This window comes from Nilaparvata lugens, chromosome 1, assembly GCF_014356525.2.
Source record: "Nilaparvata lugens isolate BPH chromosome 1, ASM1435652v1, whole genome shotgun sequence".
Taxonomy (NCBI): domain Eukaryota; kingdom Metazoa; phylum Arthropoda; class Insecta; order Hemiptera; family Delphacidae; genus Nilaparvata; species Nilaparvata lugens.
Window position 1 is genome coordinate 52,120,297 of NC_052504.1, and position 15,744 is coordinate 52,136,040.

At 34.9% G+C, this 15,744-nt stretch overlaps 1 protein-coding gene across 8 annotated transcripts in view; it reads left to right on the plus strand.

Annotated features, from left to right (window-relative positions):
* LOC111063342 (lachesin) overlaps positions 1-15,744 on the plus strand; it is a 246,186-nt gene that overhangs the window by 90,261 nt on the left and 140,181 nt on the right. For all 8 annotated transcript variants that reach the window (XM_039436213.1, XM_039436210.1, XM_039436199.1 and 5 more), the window contains exon 3: positions 10,176-10,229. In XM_039436213.1, the coding sequence (XP_039292147.1) occupies positions 10,176-10,229 (54 nt within the window). The remainder of the gene's footprint in view (positions 1-10,175; positions 10,230-15,744) is intronic.

Genomic DNA, 15,744 nt, shown 5'->3' on the forward strand with positions numbered 1-15,744 from the left:
AAACTGTAAATTTTGAATAAACAAGAAATCAATAAAAAGCAGACTTTTGAGAATATTATGAAATATTACCTAGTGACTGGAACGAATTAAATGAATTTCGTATACACAAAAATCTGGTGTGGTACAGTCACACAACTTTCCTTGCTCATTGAACTGTAAGCCCCATTCTTAAAGGAGAATAATTTAGGGGAATAACATAATGACGATTGGCGGCAACATATTTGAAACTACAATCACACTACTGTATATTATGTGTATATAGAATTGTTTTCAGAGTACTTTTCCTGTGTGTAAATTGTGAAATTCGATGATATTTTTTAAAAGTCGTCAAAACAGCTGTTCTACAGATGCAATATCTCGACTATGTGTTCTTTTTATGAACTGCTCCTGCTACCTACCTACCTCATGCACGAGAAAGAGGCTACAAAGTCCATTTCTCAAGGATGGGGTGGACCCCCCATTAGTTTCCCAGAAAGGAGACACATGCCAGTTAATAGAGCTTATAAATAACTAACTATACAGGATATGAATTTGAAAAAATCGGTCAAGTCATTTTTGAGAAAATTGTGAAAAACATGGTTTTTTTTAGTGAATATCCGCCATTTTTCTCAAGAATATTACGGAGCTCCTGCAATTTTCCCAGGAATGGGACTCATGTCAGTCGACAGTGCTTATGGATTGCTATCCATGGTATAAATTTGAAGAAAATCGTTAGAGCCGTTATCGAGGAAACCGTGAAAAACATGGTTTTTCAGCAATTATCCGCCATCTTGAATTGAAATTTATTGAATTTCTTATTGTCGGATCGTGATGGTATAAGGACCTTGGTTTAAAATTTTAAGTCAATCGGTTAATTAGGAATGGAGTTATCGTGTTCACAGACATACACACATACACACACACACACACACACACACACCACACACACACACACACACACACAACACACACCACACACACACACACACAACACACACACACACACAACACCACACACACACACACACACACACACACACACACCAACACACACACACCACACCACACACACACACACACACAGACCAACACCCAAAAATCATGTTTTTGGGCTCAGGGGACCTTGAAACGTATAGAAAACTTGAAATTAGGGTACCTTAAATATCTTTGGAAAACAATACTTTCCTTACCTATGGTAATATGAAAAGTTGACTGAACATTCTACTTGGACTCTATTGTGGAAATAGTTATTTGTGCAACTAGTGCGCAAAGTGCCACTTTGCTGCACCGAAAGAAACGTTTACGCACGAGCCGTAGGCGAGTGCGGAATGATGGTTTCTCGAGTGCAGCAAAGAAACTTTGCGCACGTATTGCACATTAAATTTTTCCTACAGTTACCATAGAATGTGAAAAGTCAGTAATAAACGGTAAACATGTCCTATAGGCCTACCAAATAAAATGTTTGTTTGTGTAAATCTTTAGTATTTTTAATGCTGATAATAAATATTGCAACCATTCCACAACAGAATTGTTCCAAATTCAGTCTATATGATATAGAATGAAATTATAAAGTTATATGAGATTCAATTATAATAATACTTCATCTACAAGAAGTCATCAGCAAGTGTAGAAAAGGCCATATCACTTGTCTGGATATGTTTTTGAGCCATCAATGAGCCTCACAAACGTTATACTTCACCCGTGACTAACAGTTTAATATTCTCCTATCCGAAAACACAAAAGTTATTCAGCAAAACTTTGCTTATACGGTGCCCATTAATTTGTTTTATTGATTAATTTGTCTATGTGATCAAAGCTGTAAGCTTATGTTTTAATTTTTCTATTAATGTAAATAAATAAATAAGCTAATATGCCAAGGACTGATTAAGAATTAGGCTAGTGATCAATCAGCCCTCAGAACAGACTTAAGTCTAACCTGACCATTCTATGAAATTTTCATGTGTACTATTTATTCCAGTTCCAAATATCCTCAAGTTTGAGTCTGAATGATATATTATACTCTATATTAGTGTAAAAATATAGTTTCAGCTTGTTTTTTTTTGTAAATACATGAGTAAACTTGTCAATAATTAGGCCTTTCTGCTTTTCTGGCCAAGCGCTCAGTAGCCTACCGCATGAAACGTAGGTATATGCCCAAGTAAGGTTATACTGCATTCTTTAAAACGTGATTAAATTATTATATAGACAGTATATTTACCTGAAATGCTGAACTTCAATCATTCAGTCACTGTTGAGTGTAAACAGGATATTATTGTAAATCCTGTGTTTTTGATTACGGTATTCAATGACATCTATTCTGTATTCTGTGTCTTATTGATCAACGGCATTCATTGAAGTTGTGCTACGAAAATGTGAGTAGAGATTTTACGGGGAGTTGAAGAAGAAGAACTGAATAACTTTTTTTGAAGTGTAAATATTTATGTTTCAAACCTAATGGATACATTATTGTTTTGAAAATATAACAATCACAGCTTTAGTATCACTAACACGAGTAACCTAACCACAAAAGTAAATAAAGATATAAAAATACTTGATTCCTTGATCATAAAAATGGTCGATAAATGTTTCCAATGTATCCAGTTAAAAACATAGGCATCTCACACATAAAAAATCGTTCATGATAACTTGAATAGAAATAAAATACTGATATTGAATACTATCAAAACTTCTTGTTTATTTACTGTTCATTATCCAATATCTCACGGTAATAATCAGCTGTTTTACAAAAATTTCCAGCCATCAACATATTCAGGTTTACCAACATTTCTTTTACTTTGCCGCACTCTACCGTCATAAGCGTGTTAACTATTTTGTGTTGCCATGTTGCAAATCTGGAGTGCAGGAAAAATTTTACCCGCACTAGAGCGGAAAAGTAATCAGTGCGTTCTGTAATCAGTGCAGGAATCGACACTTTTCAAGGTAACTGTAGGAAAAGTAAAAATCATGTTTTGGGGCTCAGGGGACCTTGAAACGTATAGCAAACTTGAAATTAGGGTACCTTGAATTTTTTTGGAAAACAATACTTTCCTTACCTATGGTAATAGGGCAAGGAAAGTAAAAAAGGAATACGAACCATGTTCACATTTCAATCAGGGAATATGATTCCTGGTTGCTAAGGGTGCATTTCACAGTACACTGGGACTTGATGTTACTACAATTTACGAGTTCATTAAAGATATGAATTGTATCAGTCATCAAGTGTGACTCTAGATTGATTATTCATTGAAAATTAATATTATTATGAATTTCCACATCTATTGAATACAAATATTGCACAACTGCATTATTTACATTATTGTTAGGAGCATGAACGTTCACAAGAGTGAATGCCTGAAAGCCAAACAGAGAGGCCAAATAATGGAAGTGCGAGCCGAAAGTAACATTGTTCTGACCTCTAACAACTTTTTCTTGCGCTCTAACCTATCACGTATAATAATATTTATGTTACCTCACAGCATTTTCAGTTCACTTTCCTCCACATATCCCCAAGTATTTCACTAGTCGTTCTTCTCTTCATCACTCTTCCTCTCTTATTTTTATCTCTCTCACTCGAAGCCGACTCATTCTTCCCTTGGTAAACTTTGTTTCCACTAAGCCCCTGCGGGACTTGGGCTTCCAGCTCCAAAAAGCGTGTAGTCTGAACATGAGAGTAGTGAGTGTGAGTTAGACGCTGGCAGTCTTTTTTGGAACTCGTGATATATTGTTCAACGTACTGAGTTCTTCCGTTCAAGTCTACTCAAGTCTACTCCATCAAGCAATGGAGAATAAGCAAATGATAGTCATGCTTCAACATCGTTATAATTATGATAAATTCCTGTGGAAGATCCAAAAACCAATAGTATTCATTGCAGCTATATAATGACAACCAATTAGGAGTTATGATCTACGAAAAATATGTTGGGTCTTATTAGTCACTGGAGTGTATCATCAGAAGTTTGTCATGTAATGTTTGGCAGGAAGGCATAAATTGTATGATGATCTGCGAATATACGGTGAACCTTTAGTCCGCTGACACTTACCAATAAGTTTAAAGCAATCTCATGATTATTCGTTGAGGAAAATCTGCTGACTTATAAAAAATCATATAGACTTTTAAGTCTGATATGAGTCTTATGAATAACTTAGGCTGACTTTATAGCAGACTCAACAGACTATAAGGCAGATCATAGCAGACTATTATGTTTCTGCTGACTTAAATAGTTTGTTCTGAATGATGAGAGACAATTTAAACAAACATGTGCATCTGAAGGTGGATCTTGGTGCAGCTAGAGCGTTTCACAGTAGTCACCTAAAGTTTTTCTAGTAGACTACTGAGAGACACTGTACCTGTTCCAGTGATAATATAGTTATGTCAACAGTAGTATTGAGTGCTGGTTTTCATGAGTCCAGCATTATTGAAAGCGGATGAGTCATAACTCTTAGATGAATAATACGCATTATACGTATTCATACTTTCATACGCATTAGAGGATTCTTTAGAGAGTATAGCACTTAAAAGACTGAGTTCTATTATTCCTATACCATTCTATCTGCATAAAAGCACAAACTCCATGTTATTGTTGACTCCTCTCTCGACTAGATATGAGACAAATTAGAAAGTCTTGACTATAGATAATAATACTGTGCATTGAAACAAACACCCTATAATATAAGTACCGTATATTACTTTTGTGCTTTTTTAGATCCATGGGAGTCTAAGCTAGTGCATGAGTGGTGGGAAGAATAATGAATGATAAGGGCTTCGAACCAACGGGGAAAAGTTGAACATCTGATAGACGATGTGTAGTCGGCTCCGGAAATGCTCACCCATCCTACGACAGTGAGGGTCACATAAATATTCACTTTTCAGAGTGAGAGCTATTTTATTTCCTCAAATTGAGAAATCAGCATGAACATCCTCTTATATTGAATCAGTTTAAAAGTTCTAGAATATCAATAATAATTACAAAAACCTAGAATCGTAATGAGTTCTAGGAAAACGTTCTGGAAAAAGAGGAACAAATTTTAAAAATAAGTTGAATTTCATCTTAATCCCTACACTATTAATGAGCATGACACATCTCAAGCTAGATTACTAATTGCTTAGTACTAACATGTTTGTCATAAATTTGAAGCTTTATTAATTTTTCTCTATCAACAAGGGCTTGAATTCAACTTGTACTTGATTGAACGTCCTTTTCCACATTCAACTTTTACTCCTCCCATTCCATAATATCTTGAAATTCAGTTTTTCCTCCATTTTGTCTCATTTCTGTGCTCATGAATAGAAATGAGGTCGTGAGATGTGCTGGATGCAAAAATAGACAGAGAGAAATGCTGTCGAGTTAATTTCATTAGCATTCATGGAAGGGACCTATTTCGGCTCATATTGGACTAATGATGATGACGTCACTCGTGAAAGGCAACTCAACGTTGAAAGCTGGTGACGAAGTCCTGTGAAAGTCAGATAGTTTAGATTAGTGATAGCTAACGTTTGGGGTCCGTTACCGAGTTACAGAGCTACCCTATTCAACCGTCACGAATTCTTGAGAGTGACTCCAAATAGCTCATTTACTGACTCAAATAATGCAACTAACTAATCTTGTATTCTTTCAACTAATCTATTGTCTCCATAAATAACCTCCAGAATATTTCAAGCTCGAAATATTTTTATAATTTCCTCTATTCATTATTCTATATCGTAAAAAAATCTGAATACATTAACTTACATAATATTAGTGAATTATCATGCTAAGATGGAGTATGAGCTTCAATGCCCCATAATAATAATCTCTCAATCCTATTTCCTATCAACAAGAATATTATCAGCTCAAATTCTAGAAAATATTGCAAAACTTATTTGAACAAGAGCGAGCTGATTATACTTCAAGGCTGATAAAACTTCAATTCATTGAGCTGATATAAGACATTCTTCATTAATGATTGGTCCATAGGTTGATGGGATAATCTTCATAGTGCTTTATAATATATTGTTTTGTTATCATAGGCTTCAATCATGACATAGCGGATTGGCTATTAAAGTTTTTTGGATAATGCAACTAACGTCTCACAAAGTCAGGTAGTTCAATTCGAGAAGATTGTAATTACTCAATCTCAAATTTTATAAGAGTCAACAATAAAAAATACTAATCGGATGAATTTCTTTCTAGTTTCGAAAAGAGAAATTCTTGAAATTCCCACAGAACACAATAGTTCTGTTACCTTTCTCTCATGAGTTTAATTTATTATTGTGTTTGAAAATAGGAGAATAGTATGTTATCCTTGATTAAAATACAACCTCTATTCTTGTATTTGTGAATAGGAACAGTTATTCCTGATTGAAATACAATCTTTTCAATGATTTTCATATTTTACATCAATATTATTTTATCAAATTTGGGAGGAAAACAGTAAGTTAAGGTTTCTCTTCCCTAGGCTCTCTCAGTCATGATTTCTGAAGTACCTATTGGGAAATCTCTTCTCAAAACATACACTATTCAACAACGCAGAAAAAATATAGTATTCTGCAGGAATGAAAAAAAATCCAACCAAACTCCATTCCAAGGAGACATAAACACAAAAATTTATCTTTGTATTCCACTTCAATATAGAAGATTGCAATCCACAATATAATATGCATACTCATATGGGAGATTGGAATATTTTATAGTTACATCTTCTATGGAAATGTAGAGATTATCTGTGGTATGAGTTACCATTATTACTTCTATTATTACCCATGGTTAATTTATGTACAGTAGTTTAGCAAGTACTCTGATATAATCTTGTCTCTATTGCTTATACTGAATCATATCTGGCTATTTTAGATATCCATAATAGTGGATTATTGCAGGGGTGTATTCTCTCGTACGTTGAAAGTGACTCACGGTCACCCTACATTCTGGCTGTCAGTTTTTGACAATGGATCATCAGGTCGCAGTCACTACACCTGTCTATTATTGAGAGTGCACTGGATCAGCGCGAAACCGAGGTAGTCGCGCGACCAAAGAGAATGCCGGAGCGACATTCGCTTGTGATTCATTGCTACTACTACCAACGTAAAGCGGAGAATGTAGGGGAGGGCTTGTAGCTTGGATCTTCTAATCCCCAATGTCATTCTCCATTCTCTCTCATTCTCGTTATTCTCTCTCATTCTCTCTATTATTCTCTGTGACTGTACCGAGAGGCCACAGAAACAACAGCGATGATTCTCGGTCTTGGTATCTCTGTGATTTACTGAGGTGTACAGCCGTCGAACGATGTAATCGGTAAGATCAGGTGAGCTCTAGGTAGATGTTTGGGAGAGCATAGTAGATGCCAGTTTGGAGACTACATGAATCTGTTTAGTGTAATAACGGGAAGGTCAAGGGTGAAGCTCTGAAACATGAAAGATTCCACTAAAATCAACGAGCAAGGAGATTCCAACTACAAATAGCTTATCAATCATGATATGTATACTAATAGTACCTAAAAAATATGAGTAATACAATAATTAGCAATCCCTGAAGCGTGGTTCTGCAGATTTTCTTGGAGATGAAAATTGATAATTGAAAGAAGACTTTGTAGAAAACTGATGAATGATTATTACATTATAGACATTGCATAAACATTATTGTTCTATTATTGATAATTGTTGAATTGGTTTTGTTTGATAAATGAACTTATATATTCTCTAAAATGATATTGACCAGTTATGAAACAATACATCATGGATATTTTATTCAAATATTGAATTGAAGTTCTAGAAATTATTCAATATGTTGGTTCGATGTTGAAACTCCTGGCTACATTTCCAATGAATTTGTACATTAATTTATTCTCTAAGGTCTTAGCTATATGAGTTTCAATCATTCAATTTCAGTGGAATAGAATATAAGATAGGCAAGGTAAATTCTCTAACTGAAGAAACCTTTTACGGTCGCTCTCTAGATAAAGCTGGAATGTCACGAAGAAAAATTACTCTCCTCATTTTCTTCCAATAGAATTAAATTTGAGTATTTTGTAATGGTCGTTTATTCTTTGAGCGAAGCCATGGCTAATTACGGCCCGTTGTGGATATGGAATAAAGATTCATTAACCGAGTACGGGTAATGAGATTAATATTCAGCTAGTGTAATGCTTGGAAAAGATATAAACGAATTGTTCGGTACCAACCTCAGTGAGGGTTGAGGTTGGTTTCAGTGCTGAGGGCTGGGGACTAAGAGCTGAGGGCTCAGGGCTGAAGCAGGGCTAAAATCCGCTTCCGTCACTCATTAATGGGCCGCTAAGCGACTCTACGTTAGTTGGGTTGGTAAAAGTGGATTCTGTTCCTGTTCCAAGCTCATCCACGACTCCAGAGCCAATTAAACTATTTCTCCTACTTTCTTTCCAACATTGGATAATCATGTGACCTTTCTCAAAATGGCTTGTGTTGTCTGCAACGGTCAAATGAATAGTTTCGATCTGGGCTTGTCCATTAGAATTTCGAAGCTTTTATAGATACAGGAAAAATGCTTATTTTCTCACATCACTCGTATATAGTATGAAAGACGATAAAAATAGGATAAGAGGATAGGACTACATTTATTTTCGGTTATGTACGATGCGGAACAATGTGATGAATTTCTAACTGAAATGTGTGGCAGACTTTTCCATAGCTTGAGAGGCTTTTCGATTTTCTTTATTGAATGTGAAAAAAATGTTGGAACATGTTTGAAAGTAATTCAGGAACAATATCATTTTTAAGAGACGTGTCATATCTTGCCCACATCTAGTCGAACATCAAATATTTTTAATCCCTCAATCATCTCAACGAACTCTTCAATCTGTTGTTATGTCTTCTAGTCCTGTCACCCATTTCCACTCACTTATCGCTACAAATTCAAATCTTCGGTAATTGTATTTAAATAGGTGGCAAAGGGTTGAGCATCATTATTATTAAACATATTCTAAAATTCAACGATATTTCTTGGAGCGCTTCGATAAGAGAGTAAGTAAGTAATATTTTCAGTGAATCTTACTTCATTATTCATCATTATAATGAACTATGTGGGAACTCCAGGTGATTGATTTGGTTGCTGAGTTTGTCAAAGTATGGGAAAACCTTATTGCACTGATATATGAATAATTTTGGAACCGATTTTATAGAGTCTGTAGAGTTTGAGAATTTTAAAGATTTTGCTCTAGTGAATCCACCAATAATTTGATGAGAGTTTAGGAGGTTTCTTTGATTTCCAGCTCAATCAAAGTGATGGTGATCACAGCAGCTAACGTGGTAGAAGCCAGTCTACCGAAGGTGGGCAGAAGTTTTTCGCCGTCAGTTTTTGAGCTAGGGTGGAGTTAGTTGGCTTTGTATTACTCCTTTCCTCGCAGGAGGATGAGGGCGGCTGAGTCGAACAGGCGGCAGTTTATAAGAGCTGCGAAATTTATCGGATTATAAGCGGAAGAAAACTTTTTCTCCAGAGCGTGCATTGCTCTCTCAAGCAAGTTCGGCTCGTGATAACTCTCTCTCTCAAACCTCTTACACTTTCTATCAATTTCTCTCTCTCTCTCTCACACACAAACACACTCTCTCTTCTCTTTCTCTCCAGGAATCAAAATTTCTCCTACTCTCCTTCTAATCATCCAACCGCACAGATTCATTAGCCCTGTCCAATTGAAACTAAGAATTATTGGTTCTGTCCACTTGGACCTGGAAATGATTAGAAATATTACTGCGCCAAATTGAAACGATACACATTCATCTCTACACTGATTAATTTCACTTTGAAAACTTGATTAGCCGGAATTGTCACTATTCTGTAAAATGTGAGTTTATAGGAGTTCTTGCGTTAATATCGTCATTGATGGCTGTTCGAAAGTCAGTGGTCCAATTGCACAAAAAAAGTGTTTTCGAGTTCATCGATTGAGTTACAAGTTTTGTGAACAATCGTTCACGAAACTTCCCCAGCACACAGTAGGAAAAAATGCTATGGTCATAGTAAACCAATCAATTCACAGTTACGATTCTATGATTTCTTCTCTACCAATAGATCTGTTGACACTATTATGATCAGACTAATTACAATGCTAGATGCTAGAGGTGAAGCAATTCACACATCGCTCCTGAAGTCTGAAGTCGCTCTCCTGATCACTGGTATTTAGTAGTATAAAAATTTGATCCTCATGCTGTTATGAGAATTTTATTGACTGATGGTGATTTCATCTTTTATTCGCAGGTAGAAGAGCAAGGAACGTGGAAACCGTGAAGAGTGTCGAAGAGTTCAATAATGGTGAGTTAGTATCAAGTTTTTCATCTTGATTCCATTGAAAAAGTTTATTTCTATATTCTCTCATGAGCGCTTGGACAATACTTTGTTTCTATTACACTATTCTATCAACACGAATATTCCAAACTGAGTATTCAATATTAAAATTACATATAACGTTATTTTCCCTAACCACTCGATAGAACTCTAGATAGATCAGATCATTTCGATGATAACAAAGACCTGGAATCCCAATGAAAATCTGTTCACTTCAAATCTTCATCGGAGGTTGTATCTAGTCCACTACACACTGCACATTACGGTGTAAACCAAGCAAAGTCTCGAATGAATTCTCAATAGTATTTTCCAAACCCTGTAGAGAGACTGTACAAGGGAGCTTCAATGTATTGTATCTTGAGTGGAATTATAGTGGTTATATGAATGTTATAAGAGTGAAACAGATATAATCCTGAGTACTTGTCAATAAGAAATTAGAAAAAATTTCATTTAATCAGCTTTTATCAAGTTCGATGAGTCTCTGAGCAAAAATCCTTGGACTTTTTTGTGATTTCTATTAGAAAGTTTATTTCTTATAATATTAACTTTTAAAACATAGAATACATATAAGTAGTGATGTGTGTAGTCGAAGTGCAAATCACATGAAGCTATTTTATTAGCTGATCAGCAACGTAGTTGCAATAAAAAGATTGCATGGAGTTAGTTTGTGACAGACATAAGCTTCTTGTAGTTGCTGCTAATAGAAGCTCACCCCTATGTCATCATATTCTCTTGTCACTTTGAATCAATTTTTTTGCTAGCAGCCATTTATGTAGATTGAAAAGAATAAAGCTACAATATGGAATTATGTATTTTCACACAGACTGAATAAAACAAATTTGGACAAAATATCTGTGATGCCAAATTGTGTGAATCTTCTCATACGAGACCATAGGACTAAGACCAGAATATACCGTAATCAGTTTGTCCACACTGTCGAAGTGACAAGCTCAAAAGGTTATAATAATATTGTACAATATCAAATAAATAAATGAAGGAATTCAGATGTATTGTTCAGTCTGAGTAACACTGGTTCAAGTTAGATTGTCACAATCATTGTAATTGTTATAGTGGATCTGGATTGTATTTTTAAATAAGTGGATGTTGATGTTATTACTTCATCAAAGCGAATGAATTATTCAAGCAAAATATCTATTTGGATAGAATAGACTATCAATTCCTGTAACTCTTTCTTTCTAAAACCCATCACTTTTTTGAATTATTAACTGAAATAAAAATATTGAAGAATGGAAAGTCTCCGGGACCGGATAATATATCATCTAATCTAATAAAATCAATATCTTATGCAATAGTACCTAATTCGTGTCACATCTCCAATGCGAGCTTTTCAGAGGTAAATTCCCAACTAGACTCAAAACTGCGAAAGTGATCCCGATATTCAAAAGTGGATCCAATACGGAAATCTCAAATTACAGACCCATCTCATTACTCTCAGTTTATTCAAAAATTTTTGAAAAACTTTTTAAAAAAAAGAATGATATCCTTCTTCAGTAGAGTAAAGTTCTTTCATAGGGATCAATTTGGTTTCCAGGAGGGCTTAAGTACAGAGCAGGCGCTTAACAAGTTCATGGCAGATATCTATCTTGGGATCAATACACCTCATAAGTACAGAACGTCAGGTCTATTCTTAGACATAAGAAAAGCATTTGACACTGTAGAGCACAATATCCTTTTGGAAAAGCTTCGTGCTGCTGGAATCCGTGGGCTGGCTAACATGTGGCTAAGATCATATTTGTCAGATCGCAAGCAATATGTTTCAATTTCTAACAGTGATAGTGATTTGGCAATGGTTAAATATGGTGTCCCACAAGGATCAGTTTTGGGTCCGATACTATTTTCAGTGTATATTAATGATTTATTTTCTCATACTTTTAATGGATCCATTACATCCTTTGCTGATGACACAGCCCTAGCATACTCAGCCAAAGACGAAAGAGAATTGCATAGAATGATTCAGCATGATCTATTTGATCTGCGATGTTGGTTTGATTGCAACAAATTAGCAATTAATGCAGCTAAAACCTCCTACATAAACTTCTCTTTGTCAGCAACTTTCTATTTCCCAGATCCTTTTAAATATCATCAATTTGGATGTGATTCGGTGGGTTGTGACTGTGAAGTTATAAAACAATCAGAATCCGTCAAATATTTAGGATTGATTTTGGACCAGAGTTTAACTTGGGACTTTCACATAAGAAAAATAAAAAGGTACCTCCTATATTTAGTAAAGACATTTCATCGATTAAGAGAGTTCTTCCCTGTATCTATTCTTCGTATGATGTATTTTGCTTTTTTCAATTGTAGGTTGGAGTATGGCATTTCTTGCTTTGCTTCCACATTCATGTCACATTCAAAAAATCTTATAGTTCTACAAAAATCTGTCATTAGGGTAATTTATGGTGCTAGTAGACGAGCTCATACTTTCCCTATGTTCAAATCATTGGGGATTCTCCCTTTTAGATATATGTATGTGTTGAAAGTTCTATCCCTGTTTTATAAAATGAGTGGGGAAAGATATTTGATGGAAAATATTGGACAAGACAGTTTGGTTACACGGCCAACTACACGAATGCTGGTGAGACTTCCCAAACCCAACTGTACCACCTTTCAAAGATGCTTCATTTTTCTGGGACCAAAATTTCACAATATCCTTCCTGAGGAAATAAGGAAACTGAAAATTTGCAAACAATTCATCTGTAAAACGAAGTGTTGGCTATGGCTTCATTCACCTTTGGAAATTGAAAATTTCTTCAGAGTGGTAAGCTAAGTAAATAAATTGTCATAAAACCTAAACATTCTTCTTCTTCTTGTCTCTTCTGTCTTAAATTCTTTTTTCTGCCTTGAAATACCTATTGGTCGATTTATAGGTGGTGGCTTCCTCCCTACTGTTCACATGAAGTTTATATCACTATGAGATATAAGTAATGAGGTGAATGCTCTGATGTGTCAATTGTCGAATATTGATGACTGTGTGAATGCGTGTGTGTATGTGTCTTATCGTTTCCATATGTCCCATTATTCAAACTCCTATTCACGGACAAGAGCTTTGCGGAAGCTCTTTTGTGAATAGTATTTTTGTTTGCATCGGTTCTCACATAAAATGTTAAGGTTCATTTCCATCATCAGTTACATTATTCAAAAATGTTTATATGAGTTGTGTACTTATAAGTTTAAAGTTAATTTCTACTGTATTATTGATACATTATGATATAGTGCCAAATTTACCTTTCAGAAGTGTTTAGTATCTTTGAATTGTTAGTTTTAGGTATCTGATGAGATGTTCTTTCATTTTGTTGTATTGCTGATGTGAACAATAAAACTTGAACTTGAACTTGAACTTGAACTTGAACTCCAAACATCCCCCCCTCGCTGGGAGCCGTCACTTTTTCTCACAAGATAATTCACTTTTGAAGCAAAGTCTGAGATCTTGTTTAGTTAGTCTATAGTTTAAGAACAACTTACTCATGTCACTCTAGAAACAGGCACACAATATTGTGCATGGATAAATCTGGAAACGACACTTCTGCCCTCTAGTGGTTCCCAACTAATTCAGACACATGATTGTATTTTTAAAATAAACTTCTGGAGATTCCGGAAGCGGCCATAACTCGAAATTTACGATTTTTGAGGAATTATTTTGTTGAAATAAGCGAACGATATATACCTGAAATTCGAAAATCAAAGTACTCTTTTCAATAAATTAATATTCACAACATGTTTCAGCTTTATAGCCATTTACAAGTGAATCAACCATGAAAAACGTTTATTGTACAGGTAGCCTTAAACAGGATTGGATAATTGCATTGCATTAACAAGCATTGGAGAATGCTCGTACAAATTCACAAAATGGTTACTAATCGAAAAGGTAGAACATTTGCTACAATGTGGCTCCCCTCAGAACTCACTTTCGCACACAAAGTGAGAACTCCAGGGAACAGATCACACATGAAGAGTGGAGTTGTTGAATTCGGAATGCCGAATGTCTAATAGGGCGAGGTAATTACAGAGGTAATGACAGTTACAGTGTTTTTTGTTGCTAAAGCAGTCTTTTGTTGCTTTGTGAAAGACTGGACAAATTGTAGTTCAAGAATCGTTACTCGTCTCTACTACTGATGTGAGCCTAATTATTGTACAAAGTATAAGCTTTGAAGCTGGCAATTGGGAGCTTTTATCATAGACCCTTTACAACCATCGCTTCTATAGTACCAATGCGCCAATGATAGATTCCCCGGATAATTGAAAAGTTTCAACATTTGCAAACATTTGCTGGCTACAATCATGATTCAATTGGCAAACACATCTCGAATTCATGTAACCTTGCTTCTTGTTACCTTTATTTATGTCAATAGACTCTGAAATTCACTGAGGGTAATGTGATAAGGTTCTATTTTAGATTTCAATTCAGGTATGACTTTTGATTGAGTGAAGCTTTGTTGATGATATATTTAACCACATAAGTGCAATGTAATCTATAGAAGTCTGAAAAGTTATATAGTAACATTTTCAAGTATAATATATTTCACTGGAGATTTAAAATTGTTATCATTTTGTGATGAGTTGTCGAATAATTGAAAAATAATATTCCAATTTGTGTGAATCAATGCGCTTGAAAGACATAACGTAACATTATTATTTTATTTGTGTAATTGGTTAGTGTGAAATTCTATCACACTGAATCCCCTCTCTACATCAATAATGATGAAGCGTCAACAACAAATATGTTTATATTACTAGCTGGACTAGAAAAAATTACTCTAATCTAAGGAACTCTCTACTTTCTTTGAAAATTCCTGACATTATTTGTCAAGGTACGACAGTAGTTAAAGCATTTGTAAGTAAATCTTTGCTAACGTCTGATGTCTGCATACGAGTATGATTTAAAATCATGAAATACGTCAAATCAAATAATCGAATTAAATCGAATAATTTTTATTGACCAAAAACAAGGAATTATGAACAATTCACAATTATCCATTCAGAATTTCAGATAAAAATTTACATGTTTAAAAAAAGAATCTAAGTAAGCTTTAAAACTAATAGGACTGTTTAAGCTTTAAACTAATAGGAAAAAACCGTTTCTGGTACAATACGTTGTCAACGTATGCTATGCGATCATTGTGAGTGTAATCAAAGTGATATACAATGGCTTTGACAATGGATTAATAAAGATTAACAGGAGAACAGATCAACTCTGACAATGAACAGGAAGAAGCCTGAAGACCACTACCTACTGTCTTTTTCCCCAAAAGTATATTATAAAAAATAGAAATCTGAGAGATGCATTGTCCAAAAGCATTGACTGATCAATGTTCCATAATAATTGAGCTGCTAGCAGTATTATTGAATCAATGTATCTCAGTACGGCCGTACTTGTCTCTCGGTATTGGAGAATATTACGTCAAAAAAATGTGCAGATTGCCGTTCCTCCTGGAAGATATTTTGAAGAGACAAACAGACTGTT